Consider the following 15,432-nt stretch of genomic DNA (forward strand, 5'->3'; position numbering starts at 1 on the left):
TTAGGATGGGCCTTAATCCAATATGACTGATGTCCTTGTAAGAAGAGGAAATTGAACTCAGGTATGTACAAAGGGAAGACCATGAAGACACAGGGAGAAGACAGCCACCTACAAACCAAGGAGAGAGGCCTCAGAAGAAACCAACCCTCCCAACACCTCTTGGACTTCTAGCTTCCAGAATTGTGAGGAAAATAGATTTCTGTTATTTAAACCAACGAGTCCATGATACTTTGTAATGGCAGCCCTAGCAAGCTAACATACTGAAAAGAACACTTCCACAGAAGTCAACTATACTCTTTTTCATATTCCAGTCTCCGAAAGTAACACTTTTCTTATCATCTTCCCTTTTCCATCCTCCTTTCCTGACTTATTCATATTTTCCCTGTGAATGGAATTGTCCTAAAAGGGCTTTAGTTTAGATAGATGGACATGGGTAGCCAAGCCTGACTCTCCAGAATTAGAAACTGAAAACATCAGCAGAGAAGCACAAAGCAGAATTTTCTGTGGAACAGTATGGACAAATTGTAAAACTTGGGAAATGGTGAGAGTTAGGGGCTTATAAACATGTTATAAATCTTTGACTTTACAACTAATCCAAAGAAACCAATTACTAGCGTTGAAGAAGAGCATCTGAATAAACTACTAAAGTATGAATGAATATTTAGTGTATAATAGTTACTAGCTATTCTCAATCAATGCTGAATATGGTAAAAGTCAATAGGATAAAAATCAGCAGGCATAATTTAATTTAGTTGTATTTTGAAACATCACATCTTTTCCTTTCAATCTCTCATAGCAGGAATTTCCTCATTTTTATGCTGATAACTCTCAATTCTAGACCAGGCTATTTTCAGCTCCAAACTTCTGAATTTAACTATCAACTGGAAACCTCCACTTGGCTAACTCAGAAGCATCGTGAAAGCAGTATATCCAATACTGAACTCATCATCTCTCCCCTCCAACATACTCTCCTTCTAGTGGCCTCTATCTTGGTTAATAATTCCACATGTTACCCTGACTTATCCTCCACATCTAGTCAGTCAACAAGTCCTATCCTAACTCTAGATAACTGAAATCCACCCCCTTTTTTCCATTCCTATTGCTACTGCTATCTCAGGCCACAGTCTTCTCTCACTGTAACAACCTGTAAGTAGTGTCTTCCCGCATTATGGTCTCACCATTTTCCCCATTGCAGCCAGTGATCTATCTTTCCTTATGAAATATTTCAAGCTTACAAAATAAGGAAAAAGCACAGTGTAACAAACACTCATGTACCCACTCTTAGCTTTGCCAAATTTTAATGTTTTGTCTTATGTTTTGCTTCAGATGCTTTGTTTGGTGTTTTTTTTTTGGTTTTTTTTGGTGAGGAAGATTGGCCCTAAGCTTACATCTGTTGCCAATCTTCCTCTTTTTGCTTGAGGAATGCTGGCCCTGAGCTAACATCTGTGGCAGTCTTCCTTTATTTTGTATGTGGGTCGCTGCCACACAATGGCTTAATGAGTGGTGTAGGTCCATACCTGGGATCCGAACCCATGAACCCTGGGCTGCCAAAGTGAAGCATGCTGAACTCAACCACTACGCCACCAGGCTGGGCCCTGCTTCAGATCTTTTAAAGGAGTGAGGGCCTGGCCCCATGGGCAAAGTGGTTAAGATTGGTGCACTCTGCTTTAGTGACCCGGCTTTGGTTCTCAGGTGTGGACCTACATCACTTGTGGGTGGCCAGCCGACCCACATACAAAATAGAGGAAGACTGCCACAGATGTTAGCTCAGGGCCAGCATTCCTCACCAAAAAAAGAAAGAAAGAGAGAAGTGAAGCATTAGAACTGCAGTTTGTAACTGTGCTTGATTCCATCCCTTTCCTTCCCTTTCTAGTAGTCGTTATCCTAAATTTAATGTTTTTTGGGTTTTTTTGAGGAACATTAGCCCTGAGCTAACTACTGCCAGTCCTCCTCTTTTTTGCCACTGGGCTGGCCCCAAATTTAATGTTTATTATTCCCTTGCTTTTAAAAATATTTTACTACAGGGGGCCAGCCCAGTGGTGCAGCAGTTAAGTTCATATATTCTGCTTCAGCAGCCCAGGGTTTGATGGGTCAGATCCTGGGTGCGGACCTATGCACCGATTCTCAAGCCATGCTGTGACAGGCGTCCCACATATGAAGTAGAGGAAGATGGGCATGGATGTTAGCTCAGGGCCAGTCTTCCTCAGCAAAAAAAAGAGGAGGATTGGTGGTGAATGTTAGTTCAGAGCTAATCTTCCTCAAAAAAAAAAAAAAAAAAATTACTACATATACATATGTAAATGTGTCATGAAAATTGATCCCTTACCCTATGTAAATTTTTAATGATTTTAGACTTTTTGAAAGACTATTTCAAAAAGACTATTTATTAATTTAGACTATTTTTCCTGAAACCTGTTCTTTTTTTTTTTTTTGAAAGACTGACACCTGAGCTACCAAATATTGCTAATCTTCTTCTTCTTTTTTGTTTCCTGCTTTTTCTCCCCAAATCTCCTCAGTACATAGTTGTATATTTTAGTTGCGGGTCCTTCTAGTTATGACTTGTGGGACGCTGCCTCAGCATGGCGTAATGAGCGGTTCCATGTCTGCACCCAGCATCTGAACCAGTGAAAGTCTGGGCCACTGAAGTGGAGCGCGTGAACTTAACCACTCGGCCACAAGGCCGGCCCCACCTGCAACCTGTTCTTTTTACCTAATATTACTGCATTGTTTTGGGATTTATCCTTTTGATGCATATGGCTCTAGTTCACTTATTTTAATAGTATTGACTTTTATTTATAAATATGCCACAGTTTAGTTGTCTATTATGTTGTTGCTGGACATTTAACATGACTTTTGTAGATAAATTTTAGTATTTGCTCATCAAGTTACACCAAAAATCTTGCAGGCATGTAATAAGAATGACACTGAATTTATACATTAACATGAAGAGAAAGTACTGGTGATGGTGAGTCTTCCCATCTGTAGGCATGATGGATCTTTCCAATTACTTGTCTCCTTTATGTCTTTCAGTCTACTTCTGTCCTTCACAAAGGCCTTATATATCTTGTGTTAGGTTTATTTGTAGATGATTTATAATTTTTGTTGTATATTCATATCTTTTTGAAATTACTCTTGTTTGCTGGTGTACACAAATGCAATTAATTTTTAAGATATTGGAATTTTATCTAGCAACCTTACAGAAACTGCATATTCTAATAATTGGGTGGCAGATTCTGTTGGTTTTTTATATAGAAAGTCATCTAGTTTGTACAAAAGGACAGTTTTACTTTCTCCTGTCCAAACCTTATTTCCATTTTTTCTTCTGAACTCTTCTGCTGCTATGGTTTGACTCTTGAGTAAATGTTGAACTGAAGTACAGATACTGGACATCGTTATCTTCTTTCTGAGTTGAAAGGCATTGCTTGTAATATTTCACCAATAAATATGACTTTAGTTTTTGAGGTCACATTGGTTTATAATGTATACATTTCAGGTGTACATCATTATATTTCAACTTCTGAATAGACTGCATCCTGTTCACCACCGGAAGTCTGGTTGCCATCTGTCACTGCACACATGTGTCCCTTTACCCCTTCCACCCTCCCCCCACCCCCTTACCCTCTGGTAACCACCATTCTGTTCTCTGTATGTATATGTTTGTTTGTTTGTTTGTTTGTTTATCTTACACATATGAGGGAAGTAAAATGGTAATTGTCTTACTTTGCTTAGCCTAATACCCTCAAGGTCCATCCATGTTGTCACAATTGGCAAGATTTTGTCCTTTTTTATGGCTGAATAGTATTCCATTGTATATACATGTACAGCACATCTTCTTTATCCATTCATCTGTTGATGGACACAGGTTGCTTCCAAGTCTTGGCTATTGTGAATAGTGCTGCAATGAACATGGGGGTGCATATGTCTTATCAGATGACTATTTTCATGTTCTTTGGATAACTACCCAGACGTGAAATAGCTCGATCATATGATATTTCTATTTTTAATTTTTTGAGGAATCTCCATACTGTTTTCCATAGTAACTGTACCAATTTACATTGAGTATGGCTCTTTTTTTTCTTTTTCTGAGGAAGAGTCACCCTGAGCTAACATCCCTTGCCAATCTTCCTCTTTTTTGCTTGAGGAGGATTAGCCCTGAGCTAACATCTGTGCCAGTCTTCCCCTAGTTTTTTGTATGTGGGATACTGCCACAGTGTGGCCCGTGAGTGGAGTAGGTCCTTACCTGAGATCTGAACCCATGAACCCGGGCACCGAGGCAGAGCACACAGAACCTTACTCGGCCACAGGATTGGGCCCTGAGTATGACATTTTATGTGGGTTTTTGGAAGAGATATTTTACCAAGTTAAGGAATCAACCTTCTATTTCTAGTTATGTTCATATTCATGAGTGGAAATTGGGTTTTATCAAATGCATTTTCTGTAATTACTGAGGTGATTTTAAGGTGTTTCTTTTAATCTGTTAATATGGTGAATTATGTTCAATTTTCTAAAATTTTCCTTGCATTCTTGGATAAACTCAACTTGATTGTGAGTTTTTAAAAAAATGCATTGCTGGATTTGGTTTGCTGATTTTTTTTCTCAGATTTATTGTGGTATAATTTATATATAATGAAATTCACCCATTTTATTTATTATGCAGTTTGAGTTTTAGCTGTTGTGTATAGTTGTGTTAGCAGCATTACAATCAAGATATAGAATATTTCCATCGCCATAAAAAGATTTATCATGCCCCTTAATGTGCCCCTTACTCTGTTTCTTCCCATCAGTCTCAGGCAGCCTCTGATCTGCTTTGTATCAGAAATTTTGTCTTGTCTAAAGCTTCATATAAATAGAATAATACAGTATGTATTTTTGTTGTATGTCTGGCATCTTTCACTTAGCCTAGTGTTTTTGACATTTGTTCATGTTGTTGGATATATGTATCAGTACTGTGTTGCTTTTTGCTGATGTGTTATAATCTGTGTTTCTTTGATGTACTAGTAGGTCAAGCATCTTTTTATGTCCTTATCACCCGTTTGTATATCTTCTTTTGGGAATTGTCTCTTTAAATATTCTTTGTTCATTCTTAAAATTGGATTGTTTGTTATTATTGAGGTGTTAGAGTTAATTATATCTGGGTGTCTCTGTGTCTGGAGTCAGATGGCACTGATAGAAGAAGATAAAGAAAAGAGGGATGACTAGGGAGGAAATTAGTGTAATCATGAAGTAAGTGATCCTTCACAGGTATGCTAGTCATCTCTGTGGTTCTTCTATTAGGTCTGTCTGATTTTTGGAAGACTATGAGGTAACTAACCTCATCTTTGCAACTCCTCAGCTCTGACTTCATGCTGTTAGTATTCTGTCTTTAAATAATTTTTCTGTTTCCAAATAATTTTTTGTATATTATTTTCCTCGGAGGTCAATAAGTAAAGGTCTCTTTATATCCAGCCTTAAGAAAACAAAAGGTTATTCAGATGAACCATTTGAGTGGATGCTGTAAAATAGATTTTATAGGCATAGAAATAAGCTAAGAATTAGTTATTTGAATGTTTCCATTTTTTTAATCAGCCACAGGAGTCAGTAAACTATGGTCCATTGACTGTTTTTGTAAATAAAGTTTTATTGTAACACAGCCAAGCTCATTCGTTTGTTTATTGTCTAGAATGTGCTACAACAGCAGAGTTGAATAGTTGTGACAGAGACCATATGGCCCACAGTACCAAAAATATTTACCGTCTTGTCCTATGCAGAAAAAGTTTGCTGATCCCTGTTTTTTTAAAAAATTGAGATTCATAATAATTTACATCATTGTGAAATTTCATTTGCACATCATTTCTTGTCTGTCACCACACAAGTGCTCCCCTTCACCTCCTGTGCCCACCCTCCACCCACCTTGATCCCTGAGCTTTAAGAATGTATTAGGTAGGGGCTGGTCCCGTGGCTGAGTGGTTAAGTTCGTGCACTTAGCTTTGGCAGCCCAGGGTTTCACTTGTACAGATCCTGGGTGCGGACATGGCACCGCTTGTCAGGCCACATTGAGGCGGCATTCCACATGCCACAGCTGGAAAGACCCACAACTACGTGCTGGGGGGATTTGGGGAGAAAAAAGCAGGCAAAAAAAAAAAAAAAAGATTGGCAACAGTTGTTAGCTCAGGTGCCAATCTTAAAAAAAAAAAGAATATATTAGGTAAATTTATTTTCTTTATGTATTTATAAATGTGGAATGGAAAAATTTGTTTGATATATATTGTTTTATGTATATATAAAAATTATTGATATATAGTACAGCATTAATTTTGTTTTAATTGAGCTTTGTCTTCAAAGTCCCTTGTAAAATATTTTCTGTTAATTTCTTGTATCTTTATGCCTCAATTTTTGTTGAATGATAAATTATCTGTCATTGTAAACAGTTATTCCTGGCTGTGTCTGCCTATGAAGTCTGCATGCTATTAGAAAATTGGATGTGTTGTCAAGTTAGTGGCAGAGCTACAAGGATCAGAAATGCTTAATCTATAAAGCATGTGCTATGCCCAAATCCGTTTAGCCAGCCTTGTAAGCCTATAAGTGCAAAAGAAATTTTGATGTTCTTTCCTCTATCTTTAGCAGGTTAGAACTGTCAGTTTTGGAAATGCTCTCATCTGACAATTATACATTCAGAACATTTACTTATCCTTGGCAATGGTTAAAGAGAGACTGTGGTCAAGGAAATCTTTCATAATTTTTCCCTTGGTTCTGATCCCCACTTTAAGAGCAATATTCAAACTGTATCCTTCATGCTTTTGTCCTGTATACTGTCTGGAAAGTGCATGTAGCCTTCCCAGTTAACTGCTTAATGGTTTGTAAAGACTTCCCTAGCCTGTATACATAGTAATGTTTCTACTTTATTTTCTTAGTTCTTTGTACACATTTTAATATATCTGTCTTTTCTATAACTCAGGGCCCTGTCTTCTTTTATCTCTTTCTCAAAGCCTGGCAAATATAGGGCAGTCATGGGATCTGGAGAGTCTCAAAATTCAGCCACAAATGGTTGGAAACAATCCAGTTATTCATCAGTAGGGGATTGTTTAAATAAACTGTGGTACATCCACACAGTGGAATATCATGCATCCATTAACAAAAAAAGGTTGTGGAATTAAGAATTTCAGGACATAGTGTAAAATGATGAAACAAAACAAAAGAACAACAAGAAACCAAGGAACAGTACAGCTTGTATGTGTTATAAATCTCTTGCCTATTGGTCTATTGCTATATATAAAAACCATCCTAAAACTTAGTAGTCTGAAACAATAAGCTTTTTATTTTTTTCCTTATGAGTATAAGTGAGGCAGTTCTGCTCTTGGTTGTGCTCACTCATTCATATGACTGCAGTCAGCTAGCTGCAGATCAGACTCAACTAGGTTAGGCTCTTACATGTTTAGGGATTAGCTGGCCTTAACTGGTGGTACATCTCATCTCTGTTTCTTGTGGTCTCACGCCCCAGCAAACTAGTCTGGATTTGCTTTCATGTCAGGGTCAGGGTTCCAAGAGAGGCTTAGAACTGGCAGTCTGTCATTTCCCTCACATTATGTTGGCCAAAGCAAGTCAGAGGCCTGGCCAGATTCAGAGGATAGGGAAATGACCCCACTTCCTGATGCATTTCAAAAGGCATAGCTACAGAGAGGGGATTATTGGGGACACTCAGTTTAATGTAATTATGCAACCTTTGTATAAATGGATGGGATAAGAATTTATGTTTGCTCATTTGTACACAGACAAAGAATGGAAGGATACTCAAGAAACCAATTAAAATGGTTACCTATGGGATGGGTTATGTAGGGACAGGAGTAAGGAGTATTTCTTTTTATGTCATACTGATTTTTGAACCATGGAAATGTATGCTTATACATATAAAAAAGGAAATCATCTACCTTTGTCTCTGCCCCCAAAGATAATTCTGTTTAAACCTTCCAAATTGTTTCTTAGTTAAAGTCTGATTTGTTTTAAAGAAACAGATGTAGTGGCTTCCTCAGTCAGCCTGTTTGGAATGATCACTATACTATACATCTGAAAGATCTATATTCAGTTCATTCTTCTCAGTGATGACAGTCGGAGCACTTGACCATATCTTCTACCCAAAGTTCAGCATAGGTCAACATCTCAATGGCCAAATAAAATGATTAATTCTAACAGATTTTTAATCTGATTCAAGTAAACATGTAAGAGTGTTTACTATTACCAGTCATTATTATATATATTATGGTACCCTCCACAGTAACCTTGTGTCGTAAGTGTTATCCCCAGGGATGGATGAGGAAGACCATCGTCAGGCAACTAGTAAGTGATAGAGCACCCTTCACATCTTCACCTTCTTTCATCTAAACATTCTTCCTCCCTGCAGCCCTGGGAGTTTCCCGTCTTTTCAGCTGTTTCTGGATAGCTCTTCCTTTCACAAAATTGCATTTTTCTTATCTCATTTTTATACCTCTTCTATTTATTGTTCCTTCATCAGCCTCAAAGTAATTTTTAAAAACCTTAAAGAGAAAGCAGTTTATAATGATTTGTAAACGCCCCCGCTTGTGGGCGGTTTATCGTAGCCTTCTTCCCAAGTAGCTTTTGTCTGGGATGTTTGTGTTTATGTGCAGTATTCCTTTCTCTTAGAGGACAGAATAGTTCCACTCTTTAGTTTCGTGTTTGATTCTTCAAGCTCCTATGCGAGAAAAAAAAAATAGCACTGCTATCACACAGAGAAGTATTCGTTACTTTGTTCTTTCCTTCAGTTTTCTGTTTTCATGACATCCTTAGCGTTTTGCAAAATGGAGAAGTAAAGTAATTATTCAGGCATGCTTTTCCATATTCACGCCTCGTCTTTAGCTCAAGTTATTTGGCTTTATGTGGTCAGGTGTTGAAGCATCAGTGATTTTGAAAGGGCATGTGGTTATATATTTGTTTTATTTTATTTTATTATTATCATTATTATTTTTGGTGAGGAAGATTGGCCCTGAGCTAACACCTGTTGCCAATCCTCCTCTTTTTGCTTGAGGAAAATTTGCCCTGAGCTAACATCTGTGCCAGTCTTCCTCTATTTTCTTTTTGTATGTGGGTCCCCACTACAGAATGGCTTTGAGTGGTGTAGGTCCACGCCTGAGATCTGAATCTTGAACCCCAGTTCACCAAAACAGAGCTGGACTTAACCACTCTGCCACCAGGCCGGCCCCATGAATTTTATTTTTTAATCCATATTTATCCAAATATTCAAAATAACCAAAGCACAAACTCATAGAATGAATAAATTGTCACTTTGAATCTTAGAATCTATGTTTAGAATCAAGTTGAACCTTTATGACAAAACTAAGCGTTATTTTGATTTTCTGGGAATGAAGACTTTATGTCTCTTTGATAGTCTGAGCAGTGGTGTTTATGGGCTCAAGTCACACTTGAGAAAGGAATTTCTTCTCCTTGAACTTTATCTAACGTTCTATGGAATTAAAAAGAGCTCAAAATATGGTTGGTTCTTTGAAGGAATCCAGCTAGAATATAAAACATGAGCATCAGTTTCATGAAAATTCAGAAATGAAGTCACTCTAACAGTGATGAAATGAAGACATGTCTCAGCCACCAAGCAGAAGGTTAAAATACCTACTTTGGAGGTATTAGGTGGATTAATTGTTGATAGCACACCCATTTTCCATGGGAAACCAATATTGATATTAACTTGGACATGGTCACATGGCTAGTTAGGGTAAATCCGAACTTGACACTACGCTTCCTGTTTTTTTGTTTGTTTGTTTTAAGACTTTATTTTTCCTTTTTCTCCCCAAAGCCCCCCGGTACATAGTTGTGTATTTTTAGTTGTGGGTCCTTCCAGTTGTGGCATGTGGGATGCCGCCTCAGCATGGCCTGATGAGCGGTGCCGTGTCTGCGCCCAGGATCAGAACCGGCGAAACCCTGGGCTGCTGAAGCGGCCCTGGCTTCCTGTTTTCTAATCATCATTACTATTTACTGAATACAACCATCTTTAGTCTAGCACTAATTTAGGCATTGGCTCTAATTCTTATGTCTTTCCTGCAGGTAGGTCTTATCATCTCCCATTTTACATGTGTTGAAAATAAGCGCAGAAAGGTGGAATGATTTGATAAGATTCATGTAGGTTGTGAGTAACAGAATAAGAATTCACATCAAATCTCTTATCTCCATACACATGCTTTTTCTACTAGACAGTGTTATTGAAACGTGAGGAATAACACTAGTGTTGCAGAGTTGTGAGTAGTGGTGTGAACAAGAGATGGGTAGTGTTAATCTGTAAACAGTACTTTTTAGGCTGGGTTTTACCCAGTATCTGAGCTTTCAGTGGTATGTTATTCAGTGTTCTACAGTTGGGCTGCTTTGAGTATTTCATTCTGCCAAGAGCTGAATGTTAAAACACATCTCACTGCTAAGCCCTCCTCAGGCCTTTGGCGCCCTTGCTGTTAAAGGCAGGTGGTCTGAAGAAAGGCTCCCTCTAGGTTCTTGCACACTATACACAACACATAACAGTGCGAGACAACTGTTAGTTCCTTCCTTCCCTTCTCCCCCCACCCTCCAGAAAGCTGGGCCCCAGATGGAAGAGCTGGAAACGTGTCAACTGTTCTCTGAAGGGCATTGAGGAAATACTGTCAAGAGGAAAAAGACAAACGCAACAGCTCGTTAGTCTACTAATCAGGTACAGGACTACCATCAATTTCACAAAGAAAATGTCCTGGACAGAGAGATGGGAAGGGCTGACAGAGTGTTACCCACATGGCTCTCAGAGAGCTGTACGTTTTTGTCAGGGGATTTGTAACTTGGGAGCATTACTTCCTTGATTGACTTTCTGTATTCATTATATCTCCTCCCAGAATGTGGCCATTACAAACTGAAGCGTGAAAAGAATATTTGGGGATATTTTCCTCATTAGAAGGTGCTCATGAATGGACAAAAGATGTGCCTTGTTGCCAGTGTCATGAATTGTATGTAGTGTGTTTATAGCAATCATCTCACAGAAAGAAATCTTTGATTTAACATTCTCATTTAAACGTTTGGTGTCCATTTCTTGTACTTTAAATTGAATCCAGCAGTTATTGGAGAATAAATACATAGCACTTAAATGAAAAGTTTAGACTTAACTGAGAGGAAATAGCTCAATTTAAAGGTGATGATGGTAGCACTGGCCCTATTATTAACTAAGTGTATAACAAGTTCCCATTAATGGGGAAAAATAGTTTTTTGAAGATATTAGAATATCACTCCTCAGTATCAAGTCTTATTCATATTAGCTCGAACCGAATTCTAACATCATTAAGTTTAATCTATCAAATTTCTCTTTGTGGAATTTCTTACTGCCTGGTATTATCAAATAGCTACTTACGAATTGTCCCCATGGGTAAAGTAGCCTGTGCTTAGTTTAGAATCAGCTCTGCTTTTCATCTTTTTGGATACTATACATCATAAATGGCATTTACATGCCTGATGCCAGAGCTGTTGAATTTACCTTTTTTTTTCCTACTTAGAGTAATTGTTATGTGTAAAAATTTACTACTTCATCATTCATAGTAATTTATGCACAACTGATTATTATCCTATTTCCATGCTATGCGTTTGACACCTACTGGTCTAGATAGTCATATTTTATTTTCCCCTATTAATTTGATACATTTATAAGGAGAAGTCAAGAAAGAATGCAGTTGAGATAAGCTGAATTTATAACCTGCTTTCTTCTTTTCTCAGCCACTATTCTCACTGTTAACTTTCAGGTCATGTCACCCCTTGACTTTGTTGCCTTGTTTTAGCTTTCTGGGGTTGCTGTAACAAAGTTTCACAAGCAAGGTGGCTTAAGACAACAATATTCTCTCATAATTCAGGAGGGCAGAAGTCCCAAATCAAGGTATCAACATGGTTGATTCCTTTTTGGGGAGTCAGAGGAAGAATCTCTTCCATACCTGTGTCCTAGCTTCTGGAGGCTGCTGATAATCCTTGACGCTCCTTCACTTGTAGACGCATCACTCCAAACCTCCACCTCCACCGTCACATTGTGTTCTCTGTGTGTGACTAGGCCTGTCTTCAAGTAGTCTTCCCTCTGTGTCTCTTCAGCTCTTCTTATGAGGGTGTCATTCATATTGTCTTTAGAGCCCGCCCAGGTAATCCAGGATGATCTCCTCTCAAGATGCTTAACTACATCTTCAAAGACTCCTTTTCGAAATAGGGAAACATTCACAGTTCAAGGGATTAGTGTCTTTTTGGGTGTCACCATTCAGCCTATTAAACTAAGCATCTTCTTACCTTCTCAATTCTCTAGGAAAGTGTGTTGGTGTTTCAAATTATTGTCACATTTTTATTATCTTACAGAAAACTTTGACCTTCATTCCTTTTATTCTCTACAGTTGGTCCTGAGAAAAGGGTGCCAGCAATGCCTGGATCGCCTGTGGAAGTGAAGATACAGTCAAGATCCTCACCTCCCACCATGCCACCCCTCCCACCAATAAATCCCGGAGGACCCAGGCCAGTGTCGTTTACTCCTACAGCATGTGAGACCTCTTAATTACTTGAATTTGTGGTTCAGAGTGATATTTGGATTTAAGTGACTGACTGCCATTAAGCCTTCTGCATATATTAGTCAACATTTTCAACATATGTACACACATACATATATATGTATATGTGTGTGTGTATGTATACTGGTGATTTCTTACTTTTATAAATTGCTTTTGCTTTCTGAGAATAGTACTTAGCTAATTTAGGCATTTGGAAATTTAGTGGTCTAAATATTTTGTTTTCATACTCTTTGGCTGATAAGTAACTTTTAATTTCTTTGTCTCTAAAATAATGAATTTAAATTATTATATTAATTCATAGGGATCAAAGTAGTTTAATAAAATTGTGAAAGTACTTCTAAAAGTATTCCAGGACTGTCATGGTAAGGCTCTTTACAAAAGAGAATAATTATTGTATTAGTTTGCTAGGGCTGCCATAACAAAATACCACAGACTGGATAGCTTAAACAACAGAAGTTTATTTTTTCACAGTTCTGGAGGCTAGAAGTCCAAGATCAAGGGGTCAGCAGGTTTGGTTTCTTCTGAGGCCTCTCTCCTTGGCTTGCAGATGTCTGCCTTCTTGCTGTATCCTCCCAGGTCTTTGCCTCTGTGCACACTCATCCCTGTTGTCCCTTCCTCTTCTTATAAGGACAATAGTCATATTGGAGTAGGGACCACACATAAGACCTCATTTAACCTTTAAATGCCCTATCTCCAGATAGTCACATTCTGAGGCACTGAGGCAGAGGGTGGAGTAGGGGGTTAGAGCTTCAACATAGAAATTCGTGGCGTTCACAGTTTGGTCCATAAGAATTATATTAGCCAATAAATATATTATAAGGTGGTCTACTTTACTACTCATCAAGGAAATGCAAACTAAAACTGAATATAATACCATATACATCCACAAGAATGTTCAAAATGAGAAAGAATACCAAGTTTTGGTAAGTGTGTGTGGAGCAACCTGAATGCTTGTATGTCGTTTGAGTATGACAAAATTGTTTGGCAGTGTCTATTACCCTATAACCCAGCAATTTCAGTCCTATGTCCATACTAAAAAAAACCTCAATTTAAGGTCTAGACTTACATACATACGTATATATGTCTAGATTTTTTTTTTTTAAGATTTTATTTTTCCTTTTTCTCCCCAAAACCCCCTGGTACATAGTTGTATATTTTAGTTGCGGGTCCTTCTAGTTGTGGCATGTGGGACACCGCCTCAGCATGGCCTGTTGAGCGGTACCATGTCCACGCCCAGGATCCAAATCTGTGAAACCCTGTGCCACCAAAGCAGGGCACATGAACTTAACCACTCAACCACCAGACTGGTCCCATATGTCTAGATTTTAATTTGAGTTCTTCTGCCTCTCCATGCCCAAGCTACCTTCAGTTCACATTGAGTCTTGTATAGATATTTTGCCTCATAAAACAGAAGACACTTGATATTTATGGAGTCGCAACATGTCAGAGCACTGTCTTAGGTGCTGTTTGCATTTCCATGTTTAAACACCATTTCACAAGCTTACATACTATCTTTGCTAACATTTATGTTTTGTGTGTTTATTATTTTAAAAGGCAAGAGAAGAGAGTCTAAGAGGTACGCTTTAATAGAAGATTTGTTTTCCCAAAACATTTGTAATTAAGTGAGTGGCAACTGCAGCAGTCTGAGCCACAGTGAATGAAATGAAGTTAGATATCCTGTCTCTTAAATTCTATTTTCCTTCTCCCAAAGTTATATCTCCTTAGATGTAGGTACTATCTTGAAATGAAACAGATTTAAACCCAGGCTATCATTCAGATTTCAAGATACAGACAATAAGGATATGTGTATATAAATTTAGCCCTTTTTACTTCCATACTTGACTACTGGGGGTAGATATGTTTTATTGCAGAAAAGGTGATAATGCACTTTCACTAAGGAGACTAAAAAAGCTTGTGTGAGCTCAGGGAGGCTAAAAGCGTATTTTTATGGGTAGCTTTAAAAGAGGCCAGCTTTCCAATGGCAATTGGCCTTTCTGTGGACACAAGGAAATGGCAGACCATTGCAACTAATTTTCTGGATTGCTGACATTGAGTATTGAGCTTTCCTTTCCAGTAGCTCCAGTGATCTCTCTTCTTTTTTTTTTTTAAAGGTTGGCACCTGAGTTAACAACTGTTGCCAATCCACTTCTTCTTCTTCTTCTTCTTTTTTTTTTTCTTTTTTTGCTTTTTCTTCCCAAATCCCCCCGGTGCATAGTTGTATATTTTAGTTGTAGGTCTTTCTAGTTGTGGCGTGTGGGATGCCGCCTCAGCATGGCCTGATGAGTGGTGCCATGTCCGTGCCCAGTATCCAAACAGGCAAAGCAAAGTGCACAAACTTAACCACTCAGCCACAGGGCTGCCCCCTCCAGTGAGCTCTTTTTAATGAAAGACACAGAAGAGGATTCACCCTGTTTTGCTCAGCCCGTTCGTCTTTTATGCAGTGAATCATTCGGCAACATTTTCTGAGCACTTACACTTTGCTAGCTAATGAACAAAGCCAAGGTATATACAGTATACACAGTTGTAAGTTAGTGTTCATCAAGGAGTGCATAATCTAATAAGGCAGTGCAAATACAGAAAGAAATAAGGTAAATAACATAGTGGATAAATAAATAAAGGTAAAGAAATTTGGTAAATAACAGGGGAACATAATATTACATACATATGGAACAAATGTAACATACTTTATGTTACACGTAAAGTAACATAATGGAAGCATCTGTAGGCAGCACAGAGAGAGTTAATAAATCTACTAGGGTTTACCTTAACGTGGAGCAGCAGAGTCTTTCAAAGGATGCTTCTTGATATGCTTTAGGTGATACATGCTTCAGGTAACATCTGAGCTAAACAGGATGAAGAAGAATTTGCCAGAACAAATTGGAATAAGGGT

General features: G+C 38.2%; 1 protein-coding gene across 7 annotated transcripts in view; it reads left to right on the forward strand.

Moving 5' to 3' along the window:
- CBFA2T2 (CBFA2/RUNX1 partner transcriptional co-repressor 2) overlaps positions 1–15,432 on the forward strand; it is a 138,726-nt gene that overhangs the window by 86,129 nt on the left and 37,165 nt on the right. For 5 of the 7 annotated variants that reach the window (XM_023626370.2, XM_023626369.2, XM_070247310.1 and 2 more), the window contains one exon: positions 12,372–12,515. In XM_023626370.2, the coding sequence (XP_023482138.1) occupies positions 12,372–12,515 (144 nt within the window). Of the gene's footprint in view, positions 1–10,558; positions 10,676–12,371; positions 12,516–15,432 lie in introns of all 7 variants that reach the window. The other 2 variants (XM_070247306.1, XM_070247309.1) reach the window with 1 other exon arrangement.

The sequence above is a fragment of the Equus caballus genome, chromosome 22 (genome assembly GCF_041296265.1).
Source record: "Equus caballus isolate H_3958 breed thoroughbred chromosome 22, TB-T2T, whole genome shotgun sequence".
NCBI classification, from domain to species: domain Eukaryota; kingdom Metazoa; phylum Chordata; class Mammalia; order Perissodactyla; family Equidae; genus Equus; species Equus caballus.